Genomic DNA, 21,849 nt, shown 5'->3' with positions numbered 1-21,849 from the left:
GGACACCTTACACAGATCAACTTAGCCCCAAATTATGCAAAGCTTGTACTATGGGTGTTAAGCGACGATATACATACTTAAATAAGTAGATAAATACATACTTATATACATAGAAAACATCCATGACTCAGTAACAAATATCTGTGCTCATCACACAAAATACCGGGATTCGAACCCAAGACCGCGGCTCAGCAGGCAGGGTCACTACTGACTGCGCCAGACCGGTCGTCGAATGATTACCCTATATGATGAATCCTCGACTCGAAAGAAAGAATATTTCGAAACGTGGAGTTTTTCCAATTTCCATGGTTTGACTGTGTCCTCGTTCAATCCGCCCGAACTAAACTGATTGCGAGCCTAGCCCCGCTCTAGCTTTACACAACTACAGCCTACTTAATGAACTGGCTACGCCGGTGCATTTCGCGAGCTTTGATTTTTTTGCAAGCTTTTGAAGCTTTTATATGGGACTTATTTTGAATACCAACTCGATATTTTTTCACATAGTTGAATAATTATGTTATTTGAGAAAAAACTGTAATATTATGAATCTTATTTACTAATGACAAACAAGTAAAATATATGACTGTATGTACGCATGAAACAATTATGTTCTAGTTAGAAGGTTGAAGAAATTGCACGCATAAGTTTGTAACATATTATTATTGGTTTTTTGTGTGATGAGCACAGACATTTGTTCCTGAGTCATGGATGTTTTCGATGTATATAAGTATTTGTATATTATATATACCGTTGTCTGAGTACCTGCTACATAAGCCATCTTGAGCTTATACCATGGGGCTGTCAATCTGTTTAAGAATATACTATAGTTTATTTGTTTATTTATTATATAACTACAGGGTCCAAACACCAAATAAATATATAATTTAAGTTTAACAATACCTATTAATTGTTTCTGGAACTTTTTAATTTTAGAGCTTCTAAGAGAGTATGAAATTTAAATTTCATAAATATTGTAGTTCAAAGAATTTTTTTTTAAATTATTGATGCAGAAACCTCTATGTAATAATAATAAATCAAGGGCCAGATGCAGAAGGCGGTGATTTTGGACACAGCGCGGATAGTCCGACGGTTCCTCTCTCTGCAGCCCTAACCACCGGCAGCTTGGGCCCTGCCCGCTGCTGGCGGCACCCTAGGTTGTTTTTTATAATGTGTTTATATGTTTTATATTGTTTTGTAAGTGTTTTATTTTATTTTACTTTTATACTCATATTGTAAAAAACCTAATCTAAGAAAAGAAATAAATAAAGGAAATAAATTACATAGTACTCGTAGAACTTCTACAATAAAATTGCAAAATTACAGAAAATATATAGATTTCCCCAAATACAAGAGCAGGAAAATTATACTCGTATTACCTATAGACATTTATATTTGAAAAGATCGCTGTCATAACATTTTGCTCCAATATATTTCTTTGTTTTTAATCGCAATGGCGTAATGAAACCGCAGGGAGCGTTATTTAAATACCCACATTATAGAATAAAGCATCCTGCGGAGATTCTGGATCTGGTTAATGCCCTGTTGTTTCGTGAAATACGAGTACCTACGAGACTGTTAGCAAATAAATTATTTTTATTTGCGATTTAAATTACTAGCAACGAAAAACCTAGTCGCAACTGGTCTAAAACGCCCAGGTAGGTAGATTAGGTTAGGTATGTTCAAATGCACAGTAGCGCCAAAGGCCTAACAGAATAGTTGATATCGCCTTAAAGTTAAGATTAAACGGAAAAAAATATTGTGGAAATTTTGATTTTAGACCAGCCGGCGTAGCTGAATGGCAATCGTCGGCGCCAGACGCCGACAGAAATGCGGTCTAGCTCTGTCGCGCGTATTGACGCAAGAGCGATAGAGATATATAGTTACGAAACAGATATTATCGTGAGCGTTTGTGCATTCAGCTACGCTCACAGTTTACTCTCACGAAAATAATGCTTTAATTTAGTCCTTGAAGACCGCCGAAAAACGATGGCTTGATGTTGTGTGGGCCCAGAAGATGGCGGAAGAAGAAAAATCGGAATAAAAGTTAAGTGACGTGCTTGCTTGACGACATAATTACTTTCGTTTATGGTTACTTAACCAGAGGCCCACAAATGCAATTTTATGATAGGAACACGTACCCATCCAGTAATAGTACGGTTGGTAGTTTATTCTACAGTTTAGCTAGGTATACGAGACAGCCTGGCTATTATGCTTCCAATTTTATCACTTATCTTATCAACGTGAATAAAACACCTGTCACTCTCACACTGACATACTTGCCAGAACCACGTAGATTAGGTGATAAAATTGCAAGCATGATCGGCCGGCTGGGAGTCCCTTTATACAAATTCATTACACTGACAAAATAAATTAAGTACAAATTGTGCCAAGTCACGTTAAATTTGCTAACCGTACCTCTACGCGAGTGCTACATACACCACATTTTTGCCAAGCATTATTTAGTACCTCTTTAAACGTTTGAGGGTGAGCCACAATGGGAATAGACTGATGATATAATCAAATTTGAACAGAAGTATTTTGCTGATGAGCATTGTGAAATTGCAATATACAAATAACTAACTAACGACTTACAGTAATACGATATAAGTGCGGAAAAGTGGAAGTTAGAAACGAGTAGCAGTAAATTAAAACATGGAAGAGAATGGCTACAACGAGTATTTTCACTAGCTTTTGGGCGCGGCTACGCGCTAATTTGCGGATACTCTATACAAACTTCCAGCCCCTTTTTAGGGAAGTGGGGGGTTAGAAAGAGACAAAAAGTAGCCTATGTCACTCTCCATCCCTTCAACTATCACCACTTAAAAAATCACGTCAATATGTAAACACAGTTTCCCATTTATAATATTAAGTATTGTAAAGACATCACTAGCCGACGTTCCCATCACTACGCTTGAGAAAAAAATGGCGTCAAGAGAGAATCGTCGCGTCGCACGTCGCGTCGCACGTACCGATAGTCATTGTCGTCATTGATCTTGAGACCAATAAGCAAGCAGGAGTCAAACATCAGCTTAGATGGAGCGGCCACGTCTCACGCATGGACGACAGCAGGTTACCGAAGGCAGTATTTTATTCCCAACTACTAAGCGGAAAACGCAAGCAAGGCGGACAATACCTACGCTATAAAGACGTGCTGAAACGTAACCTCAAGGCGTGTAATATACCCACAGATAAGTGTGAGTAGCGTGCTTCTCTAAGACAGGAATGGCGTCGTTCAGTTCACAAAAGTTTTGGCCTTTTTGAGACACAGCGTTTAGAAAACCTTGACGCAAAACGCCATTCCCGGAAGACCAGATCAAAGCCGTCCTACACTTACACATATAACACAGCTGGCCAGCTATATTGTGCTCCGTGTAATCGCACGTTTAAAACCAAGTTCGGTTATACGAGTCATTTAAGAGCCCACCAAAACCAAAACTCAGACCACGGACTAACAAGGAGTCGCCATAGCCGGATACGGTTTGGACGACGATGATGATGATGATGATCTTGAGATTGTCTGTCTGTCTGTCCGTGTATCTGTCTGTCTTTATCTGTCTGTCTGTCTGTTTGTCTGTCTGTCTGGTCCGTGTGTGTGTCTTCGTTCCGGATGAACCGATTTTGATTTATGAAAGCTGAGTTAGTCGGGAGTGTTCTTAGCCATGTGAACCGTGTCGGGGTTTTTTTTCAAAATTTTAATGTTGGAAGTATGTGTTAGGTTATAGTAAGTACCGTTTGGGGGCGCTGTGTTCACGCCATCAAGTAACGTATTCTCAAATATCTAAAACTCATGGTAGATGGTCTCTTTAACATTACTAATTCTTCGCAAGTAATAACATCGTTTAAAACAGGTAATTACGGGTTCATCGCTTTAATAATTGGGTTCAAAACAGGCCCTTGAAAGGTTTTGTTTTCAGCCTATAATTAAAGCCATCTTTTGTGCCCTGCCCCATTCACGAGACCGGAGGACAAGCTTCTCTGATCCGGAATAACTTCCGTTTCCGAGATTTTGCAGAAATTACATTTTTAAGAACGTTACGTTTAAACGGATGATGGGTTCGGCCTGAAATTGCTTGTCTGAATTGTGACTGAGTTTGATACTTTTGAAACTCCTTTGACGTATAAATTGCGATTAAATTGTGAGTAAAATGACCGGCAAGTGTCATTTTGATAATGACTTTGTATCAAAGACGCAAAATGTCGAAGACAACAAAGGAGTATACATAATAACCTGAAACCAAAATAGGTTTGTATTTTAGCATTTCCATAATACATAAGTAGGTGTATATTATTATTTTGCCAGTGCACCGTTCTCAAGATCAATTTTTGCTATTTGATCATAATACACAATAAAAAGTAGGATGTCCCACTTAATATTTATTTATTTATTTTCAAAACACAACACATAATAGGTAAATGTTATCGGAGTTGTGTCTTCTTAACACTTTCGCTACCAAGAACCCGACTGTCGGGTACACCGCTCGTAGAAGCGTAGCCGATTACATGGGTTTCCCCGTATGTAGCGAAAATGTCGTAGCGCCGCGTAGAGCCCGGTTTCGAAAGTGTTAACTTTATTGTTTACTAGCTATTGCCCGCAGCTTCGCTTACGTTAAATTCGAAAATTTCGGAATGCTCCATACAAACTTCCAACTCCCATTTAAGACGCTGACAACACCCAATGACCTTGACGCTAGCGTACACTGTCTATTCGCATGGGAGTAAGTGAGAGCGCGATGTCACTAAAACAGGGCGGCTAGGTACGAAAAGTACGGAAAAATATTAAAATAAAATAGAAAGATGCATTATTAATTTGTGCAATATATTTCGTTAGTGTTTTAGATATGTATATTTTTGCTATTTTAATTTTAATTAAAGACAACTAAGTGAATAATTGAACGACATAGAACCGTTAAATGACGAACTCGAGACCAATCTTTCCAATTTTTTTCTATCGAGGCGATTACGTTAAATCGTGTATCGAGTACGGCTATGTTCGTTGAAATATAATGAATAATAACATATAATTTACTTGCCTTACTAAAACTAATAGTTTGTCTTAAAAAACTGCGCAAGTAACATCAATTTTGCGCAGTTAGGTGTTGTCAGCCCCTTAAGGGAAGTGGGTGATTAGAATCCCTTTAACTATCTCCACCTAAAATATCGCGTCAATTCGTCGCTCCGTTTTGGCGTGAAAGACGGACAAACAAACAGACACGCGCACTTTCCCATTTATAATATTAATATATAGTAAGTATTAGTAAATATGGATTGTGTCACTGCTGTATGAGCCATGTTGCTTGAATTAAATAAAATTGAATTGAATTAACTCAACTATTATCGGCTAAAATTCACACTTTTGTTAAAACCTAACCGTTCTAAGAAAGGTTTTTCAAAAACTGGTCCTTTAGGATTATAATCGCCAAAATTTTGAAAAAGAAACGATTTTTGACAAAGTTGCGTTCGGCGCTCGAGGCACACCTCGGACACTGGCGATTAAATATATGAAAGAGGCGCGTTCCTAGCACACAGTCTAAACTCGTGTAGGTGAACGCGTACTATGCTTGTATGAGTGACATATGACAGGTCGACTGTTCGCGTTTTTGACAGACGGTAACTGTGAGGTAACCGAGAGGGGGTGGGCGGCACTTTCAGCGGGGAGCGGGAGTGGCCATACTGTATGATAATACTCTTTATTATACTGTGCTCGAGGTTACAAACTTGGATTATTCATTAGGCCAACATCATAAACAAGTCTGCAAAAAATCAGATCTACCGGAATTGACGCATACTGACCCATACATTCAGGCGACAAAGTTATTGTATATAGTCTTTTAGCAAGGATGCGAGGTCCAATTTATTTTTATCGTCCAAAGTTGTTCCAGCCAGGCAATTACAATAAAGGCTGAAAAAGAGTCGTTAAGTATAAAATTGGAACTTCCCGGCCATCCGATAACGTCTGTTACGGCCAAGGAAGAAATAACCAGAATTTACAAATTTCTGTTTTCGGACTTCATCTTCACTGGATGAATAAATAAATTTCTAATTATTCTAAAGCGACTTATAATTAGGTACGTATGAAAGATCATAAGGACCACGAAAGAACGAACGTTTTCTGAGTAGCAACCACACAAAAAACAAAGCAGCATAACACAGTAGACAAAGTGGCATAGCACAGGCTTTTTCTAACTGCATTAAGTGGACAGGGACAGGTTATTAATCATGTAATACTCTTGAAGAAGGTGGACCATTGTAATGAAATGTATTAAGGGGTTAAAAAACTACATCGTGGTATTAAATTGCAGTAACAGGTTGCTAGCTCCACTAACATCACAAGAATAGAACCCATACAAATATAGTACAGTTCATTTCTACGACATCCATGGAAGAAGAGAGGGTGGTGAAATTCTCAACCCGTCACCACACGGCGAGTTAAAACAAACTTAAACAAAGTCCTAAGGTAAACACCATCAAAGGTTTCATATACAAATATACGTATCGCCAAAGACATATGTAACTCCGTATAGACGGATAAAGTCTAAGAAAAAAACGTACCTCAAAGCCATAGAGAAAGAGGTACGGTGGTCGAGATGGTGTTACACCTTTGGGGAACACTCGGATAGATGGCGGTAATATTAATATTTGACATTTTAACACATATCAAGCTAACAATATGGGCCAAATTATCAAAACTGAGGTTTACAGTTTCAAACCTGTGTCAAGAGATGGCAGTCTATACACTGTGAATACACATTTTACTTTGACAGTAACTCTCTATAATACTCGATCCTCTCTGGTATCGCTAATCATATTTGTGCTCGTACGTCGTCTGGCACGAACAAACTCCGCTTAAATCAACACAAGCTTTTAATTGCAACAGATTCTCTGTCTGTAATCATTCTGTAATTTATTTTAAAAATGTTTGTCGTAAATTGTATTTCAAAGCTGTTTTTGATCAAATTTAAACACAGTGATAGCCCACGTAAGCGCGCGACATGCAGTAAACGTTTTCAATTATATTTTATTTAATTCATAATAAGTTTTTTCAATAAATTATTCTTATTCATATTTAAAAGATACAACACCATTGAGGTCAGAAGCAAAACTCATTTATTTATCAACTACCTTCAGCTGTCATTACATATCAATCCTGCAAGTACCCATCTAAATACATAACATACCTTTCCACCATAATCAACATAGTCTAAATCAACACATAGTATATCAGCAAGTGGTTATGCAATTAATAATCATTAGGAATTCCTATGATGTCGGGCCATAACTCAGGCGGCGGTATCTCAATATAAGGATCCTCTTCGGTTGAAGACTGAGACCCAAATTCCAGCGGTTGTTGATCGCAAGCAGGAGCTGTCATCGTATGTCTCTGCGCTCGAGCTATTATTTGATCAGCATGGCGACGATGCAGCTCTCCATCTTCCGTTCTTATCACATAAGTGCTCGGTCCCTCTATTGTTTCAACCTCGCCCTTTGCCCACTTAGTTCCTGGCGTGTACATTCTCACGAGGACAGGTTGATGCAGACTGAAGGCGCGCGCGCACGGCCGCTGCGCTGCCTGTTCCAGCTGCTGTTCCGCACGGCTTGGCGTGCTCTCTGGGTGTAAACTTGATATAGCTGTTCTATATTTGCGTCCGTTAAGCATTTCAGCCGGTGTTTTATTGGTAGAGCTGTTAGGGACGGTTCGCAAAGCGTATAAAGCTTTCGCCAGTTTCTCACTCCAAGTCATATTTGTAGCAGCCATTTTTTTCAATTTATTTTTTAAATGTCTGCACGGCCCGTTCTATTTGACCATTGGAAGCCGGATGGTAGGGCGGAGTAAATATGTGCTTGATATGGTTCCTACTCAAAAATAAATTGAAGTCCTCGGACGTAAATGTCCTGCCGTTGTCCGACACTAAAACCTCCGGCAAACCTTGCGAAGCGAAAATGCGTCTCAAAATTGTGATTATCGAATCTGAGCTCATAGATGGAACTATTTCTGCTTCTATCCACTTGCTATAAGAATCGATTAACAGCAAGAAGGTTTTTCCCTGGAAGGGACCAGCAAAATCTATGTGCAGTCGACTCCACGGTTTTTCAGGCATAACCCATATTTGCGGATCTTTAGGTGGATTGTTTCTCACAGACTGGCAATCTTCGCACTCAGCCACCACCTTCTCAATTTCTTTGTCCATGCCGGCCCACCAAAGGTACCCTCTGGCGTATGCTTTTGTCTGTACGATCCCCGCGTGAGGAGCATGTAGCAATTTAAGTACTCTTTGGTGAAGCGATGTAGGTATGACAACTCTGTTGCACCACAATAAACAATTTTTATTGTGTGAAAGAGCCTCTCTACGGATCCAATATGGTTGCATTTCCGGATCTGTATTGGAGCGCGGCCATCCATGGAGTACGTTAAACAACACCTTCTGTAGCATTTGATCTTTCTTTGTTTCTTGGGCAATGGTTTTCACATCAAGGTTCCAACCCGGCGATTGCTCTTCTAGCAAAAGTACCTCGCCAAGACAGTCTATATTTGGGTCAGCAGAAAATGTCTCCGGTTGTGTCCATCTGCTTAAAGCGTCCGCGTTTCCAATCAGCTTGCCTGGTCGATATTTTATAGAATAACTGTATCCGTTAAGTTTTAGCGACCACCGTAACATTCTAGGCGATATTTGGTCTGGGATTGGTTTTTCCGGGTTGAATAGACCAACTAAGGGTTTGTGGTCGGTGATGATGCAAAATCTTCGTCCGGCCAGAAATTGATGATACTTAGATAGCCCGAACATTATTGCGAGTGCTTCTTTGTCAATTTGTCCGTAGCGTCTCTCGTGTGGCTGTAATGTTCGCGACGCCATCATCACAGGGCGTTCAGATCCATCTTCCATAGTGTGCACCAACACGGCTCCCAAACCATAATCTGACGAGTCGCAAACCAGTAATAATTCTTTATTTAGATCATATCCGACTAGCGTACAATCCGAAGACAACAGACTCTTAGCCTTATTAAAAGCGGCTTGTTCCTTGTCACCCCAGGTCCACGGTGATTTCGCTTCCAGCAACCGGTACAATGGTTCGAGTAATGTTGCTTTGTCAGGTAAGAATTTCTCGTAGTACGTGTATAGTCCTAAAAACGCTCTTAATGTCTCTTTGTTTGTGGGCGCTGGTTTACCCTGAATTTCTTCTACTTTCTCCGGAGTCGGATGGAGTCCTTCAGCGTCCAGCATATGACCTAAAAAGGTAATACTCCGTGAAACAAAGACGCATTTATCGACATTTAGTCGAAAACCCATATCTTGAAGTTTTTCCAGCACTGCGTTCAATCTCTGGTTACGCTCCTCCACGTTTCTCCCCGTGACGGCTACATCGTCTAGAAGACACGCGACTCCTTCCATGTTTGCCAGGGTGGTAGACATAAGCCTTTGGAAGATGCCAGGCGCGGCGCTCACTCCATAAGCCAGACGATTTACCTTCATAAGACCGATGGGTGTGTTAAGTGTTAGCAGCATCGCAGTATTATCGTCAACCTTGAGCTGGGTGTACGCCTGTTTCAAGTCCAATTTTCTGAAAATGCTTCCCCTACTGAGGTTCACGAATGCCTCCGTCGATGTAGGGAGCGGGTATGTGTCAACGTCAATTGATGCGTTCACCGTGGCACGATAGTCTCCACAAATACGCAAAGATCCGTTATCTTTTTTAACAATCCTTAAACGAGTAGCCCACATTGAGTGGTTGATTGGTGTTAGTACGCCATCCTTAATCATTTGGCGTAGCTCATCCTCCACTTGTTGTTTTAGGGGAAACGGTACAGGACGCGCTCTCATGAATCGTGGCGCTGCCCCGGGTCCCACATGCAGTGATACTGGTGGCCCGGTGTACTCTCCCAAACCCTCCTTAAACAAATCTGGGTATTTATTCTTCCACTCAGCTATTTCCTCTTCTGACCAGCCCACGCCATCCACCCGTAGCCCCAGCTTCTTAAACCAGTTCCTACCAAGCAAGCTCGGTCCGCGGCCCGAGACCACCAACAGTTCACACTGGGCCTCTTTGTCGCCTAAAACCACTCGTACATGTAACAGTCCTAAGACTTTTAAAGGGGAACGGTTCCACGTTACTAGTTTCACATTTCTTCAATGCCATTTGAAACCTTATTTCTAGATACATATGCTCCAAAAACAGCGTCGAGCTCATTTCAGTATTACAGGTTTTATCAAAAGTAGGTATGTGACGCCCATACATTGAATGTTCTTCCTATAATCGCTAACTGCAATAAATCACATAACTACATTATCTTCTTATAACAGCAGTTTTGGAATTGCGCCTGCTATGTGAATACACACACACACACACATATATATACACATATATATACATATATATATATATATATATATATATATATATATATATATATATATATATATATATATATATATATATATATATATATATATATATATATATATACTCATATGTGAATATACACATAGCTATATTTTTGGAAATATTGTATAATAAGATGTGTTAAATGTTTGTGCCCGATTTGTACAATCTCATACATAGCGATAATTTAGTACTATTTGTAGAAATCGTGAATGTTTCCAGATCGTGTGTTTTGCGTCACATAGCAGGCTTTTCTTATAAAAATCTCTTAAAACTAGTTTAAATGGTGCATGGTAGCTGGGTTTGTCGTCAAGTATAACCTCTATAAATGAGACAGAGTGTAGTTTCCCTTTTTATTGAGACTATGTCTGAAAGTACTCACTCTGATCGAATAGTTATTTTTTAATATTAGTTAAAAATAAATCATTTCAAATTGATTTTTAAGATTAACTGTCAGAAATTTATAGTGTTTAGTATACTGACAAATTTCGTGTAGGGTTCAGTGTGTGTAAACGTATATTACAAACTATCGAAATAAGATAAATTTATGCTAAGTAACTCAAAAAAATAGCAAGTGATTTATCATTGCCTTGAAGTGGCAAGACATCGTTTTGTATGAAATTTTGTGTGATAAGATCTACCTATCCTTTCTGGAAACATTTTACAATAAATTAATGAAAATGAAATGATTAATAAATGAAAAAAAGCTGAATTGAGAAATCACATAAAGTTTTGAATGACAAAGATTTTTTATCTTTTTCGGATCAAAAGGGAAAAATGGAACCCTTATACAATTATGTACTTTCTTGTCTATCCGTTTATCTATTTCTCAATATTCTTTATTTCGGAAAAACCCTATACTCAAGTGTACTGTACCGTTCCTTGAAGCTGTAAAAAAACCTTATTTCTAAGTAAATACAACATAGGTTAATTGCGTTGAAAAAAAATCTACACTCAAGGAAGTCAAAATTAATAGGGTACTTCCGGTTGACCTAAACTATAAAATTTGGAAAATAAATCGTATTACACCATACATCAGTACATGATTATTAATATATAGTTGTGAGAAAAAAATAGTAAAATGTACACGTAACCTTCGATGTTCGAGCTAGACTAGCATTATCCGGTTTTTTCAAGTTAAACATGCATAATGAAAACTTATTCAATACGTAAATGTTTACATAATACCACATTGCGCAACTTTGTAACTGAAATAACCTCCATTCATAAAAATTAATAGAATAAATATATTATTATCGTTGTAATATATTGGTAGTAAAGTAATATATTAATTAAATCGAGTTTTTTATTATAGTATTGTGTATTAAGCTTATAGTATTAAATCGTGGTTTTTCTGAAATAATTTATTCGAACAGTTTTTTGTGTCTCCTTTGTGACATCCAATGGGGGTGGACTGGACCATAACTTTTTAAATGTCTCCTCAGATATTATAGTCCTAGAAGCTCCGGAATCTATTTCCATTAATAATTTGGCACCATTGATATCCACATTTGCTTTAATCGGTTCACAATAATCTTCAGTACAAACATAGATTCCATTCATCATGTCTTCCTGATCTGGGTTAGAGTGGCATGAACACTTATCTTCAGTCATATGGACCTTACCTTATCTCTTATTGCAAGCCGAAGCAATATGTCCATGTCGCTTACAATAATAACACTGAGCCTTACTAAAAGGGCACCGCTCATTTGGTTTGTGAACCCGGGCACAATGTTTGCAATTAACTGATTGTATTTTATCAATTTCCATTTGATCACTTTCATTATGTGGAGTTTGCTTAGATGTACTAGCACGCGCGTCGGGGTACAGGTCTGGGAACGTCGCTTGGTAGTTAAGACAATACTGCACGGCCCCCGTATACGTGAGGTCCTTGGTCTTCAACAACTCGCGTCGCAGGCGATCGTCACGCACCCCAAGTACTAGTCTATCTCTCAATTGTCGCTTAAGATCGGCAAAATTGCATTTAGCACCGAGCAGACTTATAGCACCGATGAACTCTTGCACGCTCTCTTGTTGTAATTGTATGCGTTTATGAAACTTTCCCGCTTGTAAAATTTCATTTACTTCCGGCTCAAAAAACTGGTCCAAAACTCTGATAATGTCCTCAAATGAAGCACTAGTAGGCCTCAGCGGGACCAGAAGTGATGCGATGAGAGAATACGTGTCCTTGCCGCACTGGGACAGGAACAGCGAGCGCGCCCGGTCCAGGTCCTGCGCCACGCCCGCCACGTCCAAAGCACATAGTAATTGTTCCTTATAATCACACCACTTGTCAGTTTTTGGATTGAATTGTCCAAGAAGTACCACATTTGAAAGATTACTGTTCATTTTGCGTACATTTACATTAATTTACCATAGTCGCCAATAAAAGATACAACACCATTGAGGTCAGAAGCAAAACTCATTTATTTATCAACTACCTTCAGCTGTCATTACATATCAATCCTGCAAGTACCCATCTAAATACCTTTCGCTTCATTTACTTTAATATTTCTTGCATGACCGGCGGTTTCTATACACAAGTTGACCTTTAGATTGACCTTTATCTGATACATCATGTAGAATGATGGAAGATTATGACGTCAATTTGATCTAACATACCTACTTACTACACTGGATCAGCGACCCGAATTGGATCTAGGGCTCCGACCCTATACAATGTGTAAATCTAATACGAGCAAATCTCATAACGGTACTGTGGTTTAGTGCAGGACGTAAGAAATGTAATTAGATATTTTTTACTTAGAATTATAAAAATATAAATAATTGAGCCTTTAAACATCCCATTGCCGGGCATAGGCCTCTAATGATCTCCAGGTCTCCACGCTAGCCCAATCCGGATTGGGGACTTCACATACACCTTTTGAATTCCTTCGCAGAGAAAGAAGCTAGAATCGAGATAGAAAAAAATCTCCATACGTCAAAATAATTCGGCCCACAATGTAATTAAATATACGTTAAACGCTTGTCAACAGTTCTAACTCTAACTACACGAAACTACACGAAAAAGTAACATGAGTCACGACTTAATTGAGTGTTTATTTGAACTACAGCTGCGAATGAAAGGATCTATGCATAATTGCATATGTCTGGAAAGTAACACTTATTTAAAGATAAAATTATCATTAGCATCGTGAATAAATGGAACATGTCATAAAAACGTGACTCATGTTACTTTTGCCGCGGATGGATTCTTTACAGCACTGAGAAAACTTTCAAAAATTAATTATGTGGTGAAAACACTAACTTATGCATTCTATGTTTGGTTTAGTTAAATTATTAACGGTATAAGGCTTGCACAATGTAGACTTTGCCGTTCGCTCTCTGCCCTGTGCGATCTAATGGCATTCAGTCACTCAAAGTTATAAGCAAAAAAAGCCAATTCCAAAATAATGTATTTTTTTGTTTTCACTCGTGCATTTCAGTAGTAAGTACATTGATCGTTCATGTGCCTTGGGGGAAAATGAGAACACAATGCAATCATTTTGAATCGAAAGGTAAGTTTGAATTGGTGTCTTCATTGTAAACGTGTAAACATAACTGATTCTACAATCTATACGTACACTTGTTATGTATGTAGTAAACATTACTAAGGTGGTATTACATTTCAAGAGAGGATCGCAATTTGAGTAAGGCTTTCAACGGTGTGTTAGTTTAGACAGCATCTTAGGTTAAGTATCGTGTAACAGTGAGCAAACATTTGCGGATTTTTTCATTGACTTAAGAAAAACGGATCAATTAGTTCTTGAAAAACTGATGATAAAGTTGCATTTTGTCTGAAGTTAAAGTAAGATTTTTTTTTATATAACCTATAATGTGTCCCACTGCTGGGCAAAGGCCTCCCCTGTTTTCCGCCACTCGTCTCGGATCTGTGCATGCTCTCGCCAGCCGCCACAAAATGAGTCCAGGTCTTTCCGCCATCTCATCCAAGTAAGATTAATTGATTAAAATTTTAAGCGTTTTTTTTTTTCAATAAAAGCTTCTAAGGAAGGAGTCATTACGACATCTGGCCCCGTAGCCGAATGGCATTTCTCCGACGCCAAACGAAAGCGATACGCCGCTGGCTCTGTCGCGCCAATACGCAAGCGCGATAGAGATAGATATCTACTAGCGCTTCGTTTCGTGAGCGTTTCGTGAGCGATTGTGCCATTCGGCTAGCCACCCAGGGTACGTAGACGAATGCCACAAACGCTCACGAAACGAAACGCTCGTAGATATCTAACTCTATCGCTCGTGCGTATTGGCGCGACAGACCCAGACTACCTTTCGCGGCGTTTCGTTTTCGTTTCGCGTCGCAGAAATGCCATTCGGCTACGGCACCAGACCTACTCTGAGACTATGTTTCTATGAAAATTGTCATTTTGGCTAGTCCCGTCTCGTCCGGTCCCTAGTGTGATACGTTGGTGTGAAAAAAAAAAAGTGCATTTATCAGTAGCCCTTTTATTTATACTCGTTTAACCCTTTTTATATTATAATATATTATAATGTTGCAATCTAAATTGGCTTTATGAATAAATAAGTATGAAGTATGAAGTATGTTAGGTCTGCTGGGTCAGCCGCGGAGTATGCGGCCAAAATGAAGCTAATACTCTGCCCTGGAACCAATGTAATACGACTTTGTGCCAGTCGCAGTCGAAACTGCGGGACCTTGGGCTCTGGAGGCGAAGGAGTTTATAAGGGATTTGGGCCGGCGGCTAAGGGACAAGGGATGTGACCCTCGGTCCCGATCGTACCTGGTCCAACAGATTTCATTGGCTATTCAGCGTGGTAACGCTGCCGGTGTGATGGGGACATTTGAACCAGGTACGATTCGGGACGGTTTCATTTAGCTTAAAGTTTTTATACACCGTGTTTCACTTAACACTAAAAACCTGAAAACACTTTGTTCAGAATCGAGAGTAGAATCGATTGAGCTATATCTTGATGGGGGTAATATTTTTATTTAAATTAGTATTATTAGTTATTTTTTACGTGCCCATTCTATTGTACTCTTAATACAACATTGTGTATATCGCATTGCTAGAGGTTGTTTACCTTTTTTCAGTATTTAGGGGTATTAATACTGGCCGGTTACTTGGACGATTATTTTTTCCGCTACTAGTTTGACGTTGTTTGTCAGTTTAATCTTAATGTTTATCATAAGTCATAACAAATTGAACTCGTACCTAATTACAACCTTGTCATTTTGAACATTGAGTTTATTTGCTTACTACGATTACCTGTCCAATTTGACGTTTACTGTGACAAAGCTTTAAAGTGTTTTACAGTGACATCTTAGCTGTCTATTGGTAAACCTTATGTCGTTGCAGTAACGTACACAAATAAATAGTCTTATGGTTTATGATGGTAGTTAGCAATTATTTTATTGAGTGTAGAGCTAAAAGTCAAGTAGAGCTGTACAGAAAATTAAAAATTCAATTTAAAAAAAAGTAACGATCAGATTAAAAGATGAATACTCTAGATGAGTTTAAAAAAATAAAAATCAGTTGGGGTGTCTGAGGTTTTGAGTGATACCGGAAACACCGTGTATATGACGAAGCCTGTTGCGGATATCATCATTGGTTTGTTTAACGAAGCATGTTGTTGATTTGGATTTGTGACCACCTGACGAAGCCTGGTTTTCACATGGAAGTAGTGTTAAGAAGATACGGTAGCGAAAATGCTAAAATGGAAAGGATTTAGTTAAATATACAAGTGTTATTAACTAGATTTATCGAAAAAAAATTGTCCATTAAGAACAACTCAGTCAAAAGATATTTCAAAAAAATCTTTAAAATCGAGGTTCCGCTCTCGACTCTTTCCTCGTTCAAAACTTAATCAATCGGAACGAAATTTGAGAATCTGAATAACAATGAAATAATCTATGTCGGACCGTTTAGCTTTTTTGGTTAATTGTTACCAATCTTGAGTATCACACCTTTTTTTGCGCCACAATGAAAAAGGCCGTTTTTGGAATTTTTTGATTGGCTCTAGAATCATTAAAAAGCAGAATATCAAGAAAATCAAAACGGTCCGACACAGATAAAAATAATAACAATCTTGTTGACAAAATCATTGCTCTATCTTCAAAAACCAGGGAGGAAATAGTCGAGAGCGTTTGTATGGAGAATTGACCCCTACCGTATCGTCTTAAGTAGGTACTGTTTTATTTTAAGGTTGGAAGTGTAATTTTTGTACATGTATTCTTATTTGACCCTAATAAATTTAAATACTTAGTATGAAGTATAAGCGCTGGCTTACCACACTCTCTGGTACAAAGCACCATACAAAGTGACATCAAATTGACAAATAAGACAAATATACCTCCTTCGCAGTTGCAACTTATAATTATTAAAGTCCCACATTTACTTACTCCGAGGAATATACATCTGGCATCAGCTTTAAGAAGTTTGCCTTTCACGTCCGCTTACTCCAAGTTGAGAGACAAATATCCAACTTCTGACACGAAAGTTTCTGTTATACGAGGTATAAGTAGAATGGAAATATTGCAAACATAAGTTGTAGTAAGTAGGTATAGCTTGTGAATTTATTAAGATTTTACACAAAATGATAATCTTCTTCTAAATATATAAAAGAAGAAACTGACTGACTGACGTATCAACGCACAGCCGAAACCGCTGGTCCTAGAGATTCCAAATTTGGCACGTAGGTTCCTTATACGGTGTAGAGGAGCATTAAGAAAGGATTATTCAAAATTCACATCATAAAGAGGTGAAACGGGCGTCCAAAGTTACTATTAGTACGCGGGCGAAGCCTTGGGAAAAAGCTAGTTTGAATATAATGACAAGTCATCCTATTTGCCTTATTCCAACATTCGCTACGGCTCATGGGATCCTGGGGTCCGTTTTGTCAACTAATCCCAAGATTTGGCACTTGTTTTTACGAAACCGACTGCCTGCGACCAACCTACCCCAGGGTGGCTAGCCGAATGGCACAATCGCTCACGAAACGAAGCGCTAGTAGATATCTATCTCTATCGCGCTTGCGTATTGGCGCGACAGAGCCAGCGGCGTATCGCTTTCGTTTGGCGTCGGAGAAATGCCATTCGGCTACGGGGCCTGGTCTTATTTGATATTTTCTCGATGTTTTCCATCACCGGAAAGTGACTGGAAAACATCAAATTACATGTCGTACATAAGTTTCGAAGAATTCCTTGGTACAAGACGGGGTTTGAACCCGCGACCTCCGGATTTAATATGATTTTTTCTGTTATGCAATACAAATAAAAAAAAAACTCAAGTAGGTAGGCACTAAAACGATAATCTAGTTACCTCAAACGCTATACAACGCTAGAGAACGGTAGCACAATCTAAAAACCTAACGCGTCGTAAAATCGCAGTAACTGTTGTTTACCGCGCGGTGTTAGAACACTATACAGGAGATTAAAACTTCCTTGAGGTAAACGCTCATTTTCAGGTTAAGTGCCGAAATTTCGCTTTATGTTGAAATAAATTGCTTCACATCCCGGGTGATGTTTAACAGTGATGTACCTTGTCTAATTTTTTGATTAGGGACTTAAAATATTTGAGGTTGATTTTGTCAGCGTAGTGGGCAAACACCGAATGAAATACCGATGATAAGGTACAGAAGGGGAATTTGGACAAGGTTTTTTTTATTATTGACTTTTAACATTCATTAACCTGCCTACTGGCTATGGAGTTGGCAGACGATAATTGCCTCATTTTGGTTATTCAGCGCTGCCAATTTTCACTTGCAACTAAGATATCGCTCTATTGTTCACTCTATCTCATAAAATATTGGTTTTACGTCACCGGTCGTGCTTTTAATAAACGCAAACCATTTTTCAGAAAAAAAATCATCAATCTTAAATATCTTAATATACCTACTTACGTCAGCTGTGCCATATAATTACGCTTATAGTATAGTTTTGTTAATATATTGTATAATTATAGTATAATTTTATTTCAGCTAATTGTTCTTCATAAATTCTAAATTGATATTTTAAACGTTCTATGATTATATGTTGCGGCCAGCCTTCTGGTAACCTTGACGGTGATTTATGTTTTTTTATGTATAGGTTAGGTTAGGTTAGTTTTAACTACACTTTTGTGAACTTTATTGTTATATTAAATAAATTAGGAATTAGTTGTGACCCTTCTCGCGTTAACTATTAGCACATCACTATTCAGGCCAGTTCTTGTTCAGAATATGTAAACATGTACGACGTACGTGTAACGAGGCTGAGTAAAGACCCTACAATATTTACATGACGGTGTAAAGGATCAGACTTAGGTTAAGAAAATTAGGTAAGGATATAATAAACGGTAAGTTGACAATCTTAATAATTGCTAAAACCGCGAGTACATTATTACAATATGTCTGTACGTCTTCGCCACTTTACGTTTTTTTAAGTGCCACGTTTAATATTAACAAACCTACGGCCCCCTGATGGCAAGTTGGCGCCGTAGCTTATGAACTTCGCAATACAGGTGATAGCTGCGTTTTTTGAAGGTCTTCATACTTTCAGGGTATATCCAAAGACCGCAGCCAAATATCACTAGAACCTACTCATAGTGTTGTGTTCCTTTCGGTGAGTAAGGCTACCAGAGCTCAACGAGGGTGCGGTGTGCTAGTGACGAAAGGATCTACGGAACTAATTTGTTCCGGCTATTGTCCTTCGTCGGAACTCGGAACCCGAACCCTCCTTGGAACTTGTACACTCCACTTTGCTGTGTACTGTAAGAGAGTCGGCCTATCAGTGGAGAGCATCCAAACATTTAAACAACGCTTTGAATCAATATTTTTTTATATTTTAGGAGCTAAGTAACAACCGTTCACTCTCAATCGCTGCTTCTATATGAATGCCCCTTTGAAGTGTCTGTTTTCCTTGACGTTCTTATACTGTTCCAATTTTAAATCAGGGACTGCCAGTCAGCGACCATGACTGCTGTAAAAGGTTTCATTCTGAATGCGAAACCTCTTACATATCCCTCCCCCTTATGTTAGAAGCAGCCATTGTTCACAATACTACACCCTATCCTATCCTATTCTACCCTAACTACCGGTTGGCCCTACCTAAGCCAGGCCCCCCTACACACAAAAAAAAAAAAAAAAAAAAAAAATCTCCTAACACCCAATAGTGACAGCCTCATTCAAGGTAGCCAACATCTAACGCTCTTTGCGTGGTTGCCTAGTCCACGGTTGAGACCGCCATAATTTGGATAGTTGGACTATAGCCAAGGTCCTCGCAAATTAGTCAGATATGGACTATGGTTAGGAAAACCAATGGCAAAAACCTAACCCCTGCCCATCGACTAAACCCTTTTATTTTGAACTTTCTGACAGCTAATTGTCTGTGGCCATGACTAGATGACATTGACATGACAGCTGTTAGCAAATTCTCCTAACTTCAAGTAAAAAAACAAGGCAAAACGTTTATTTCACATGAAAAAACATAATAAATTTTGAAGATGCCGATTCTTGTTGGCGGTGGCGTTGAAGTGGGGGCTTCTCATGGCCGCCAATCTTCCCGCCGCGCCGGTTGCGAAGTGAAGTGGAGCCCGAACGGCTCATGAAGATTGCTACAGCTGTAGTGTGCTGCACGTTGGTGATGACGACGAAGTGGGGGTTGCATATGACCGCCAGCCATCCCGCCACACCGTGAGCAGCTGGATCATCTGGTCATCTAGTCGGCCTTGTCTTGATACATGTAAAAGAAATGTGTATGAACGTTGTTCTTTGTAGTCAGGAAATTATAAGGGTGTTGTGACATTACTCTATAACTTTAAACGATTGTATCTATTTATTAAATATTTACAGTTTGGGGTGTGTTTTATTCCACAGTTTACATATTTTCATATAACTTAACCTTATTGGTAGCTATAGGAAAACATTATGGAATAAATAAGCCTATCAAATAGTTTTTATTCTAATATAAACATTGCATAAATAATATGTATAGTATTCTACATGTTATATATTGCGCCAAAATAATTAGTTCTATGTGGTTATTTACAAATAATTATCCTTTTTAACATTAGGGATAGGCAAATGACATTTTCTGTCACAAGTCGTTTTTCCTTTGAAATAATGTACATTTTAGTTCACTAATCACAATTATTCCGTAAGTTCTACAATATAATGTATAATTAAAAGATTGAAACTAAATTTACATTGCCTATCTAATGTAACCTACATATCTAGGAAGATTTACTGCATATGTGTATGATTAAGTATATAGGTATGATGGAGCTGATGTTCACGCAATTTGCGTCGACGCCCATGGTCACCGAAGAGGAGTCGTAGAGTTTCTTGAACAACACAATCTTGAGCGCCCGTTGCTCTGTTGAATGTCTCGCATTCCATTTTTACGTCAATTCTGCACAGCTATATTTTAACTACGGAATGGGTGATAATGAGTATTAGATAATAAGAAATATATCACCCGGAATAGCTCTTCGTATTGGCGACGATGGTCACTTTGTTTTCCTTCTTCTTAAAGCGCGTTTGGCTTATCGCTTGGCATGCGCTTCCTCGCGCTGTGAGGTCGGGGTTCGTTGTCTGAAAACTCTGAAACCGAAACTAGGGGAAACTTTCAGACGTTAGTGCCTCCACCATGTAAGAGAGTCGGCCTATCAGTGGAGAGCATCCAAACATTTAAACAACGCTTTGAATCAATATTTTTTTATATTTTAGGAGCTAAGTAACAACCGTTCACTCTCAATCGCTGCTTCTATATGAATGCCCCTTTGAAGTGTCTGTTTTCCTTGACGTTCTTATACTGTTCCAATTTTAAATCAGGGACTGCCAGTCAGCGACCATGACTGCTGTAAAAGGTTTCATTCTGAATGCGAAACCTCTTACAGTACTTAACACAGAAAAAGGGAGTGTACAAGTTTGTAATGGGTTGGCAACGCGCATGTGACGCTCCTTGAGTTCCAGGCGTCCATATTAAAAAGATATACTACAAACAAAGTTATGAGTAACTTACCAGTAATAGTGTAATCTCTTTGAAGTGCAGTTGCGCTGATAACTATTCATAAGACCAGCCATTACATTTTCAAGTACAAATAAAGCTTACAACTCTCTGAGAAGCACACTCAAAACCTAAACAACATTATCTTAACCGGGGATAAGTTATATTACTAGTTTTTTTCCACGACTTCGGCTGCGCGGTAGGTATTAGTAATATAGGTAGCGCCTGGTAGAAATCCAAGGCATTAATTCAATTTGAGCTAAACCATGTATCAATTAACTCACTTTAAGTTTGGAAGTGAGATCATTCATTCCAGAATAGATACTATTTTGTAACTAAAATGTCTCAAAGCTAACCTTATAGTACATGTTGCTGTTGTATTAACTTGGTCACACGTCACAGTTGCAATACTTGAATTCGCAGTCACCGACGGATAATCAGCTGGCGGAATTTGTTACGCGTTGGGCAGAATTAATCAGAATTGACCACTGTTCTGTTGCGATTGACTTCTGAATTTA

General features: G+C 38.7%; 1 protein-coding gene across 1 annotated transcript; it reads right to left on the bottom strand.

Annotated features, from left to right (window-relative positions):
* Positions 1-7,763: 7,763 nt before the first annotated feature.
* LOC125227059 (uncharacterized protein K02A2.6-like) lies at positions 7,764-12,723 on the bottom strand. The gene is made up of 2 exons (XM_048131249.1): positions 12,183-12,723; positions 7,764-10,045 (listed from the first exon to the last, which is right to left on the bottom strand). Exons 1-2 carry the CDS (start codon positions 12,721-12,723, stop codon positions 7,764-7,766), a joined length of 2,823 nt encoding a protein of 940 aa, XP_047987206.1.
* Between the last annotated feature and the right edge of the window lie 9,126 nt (positions 12,724-21,849).

Source organism: Leguminivora glycinivorella, chromosome 6, assembly GCF_023078275.1.
Source record: "Leguminivora glycinivorella isolate SPB_JAAS2020 chromosome 6, LegGlyc_1.1, whole genome shotgun sequence".
Lineage (NCBI taxonomy): Eukaryota > Metazoa > Arthropoda > Insecta > Lepidoptera > Tortricidae > Leguminivora > Leguminivora glycinivorella.
The sequence above is the reverse complement of the archived record's forward strand: the minus strand, read 5'-3'. Positions and strand labels throughout refer to the sequence as shown.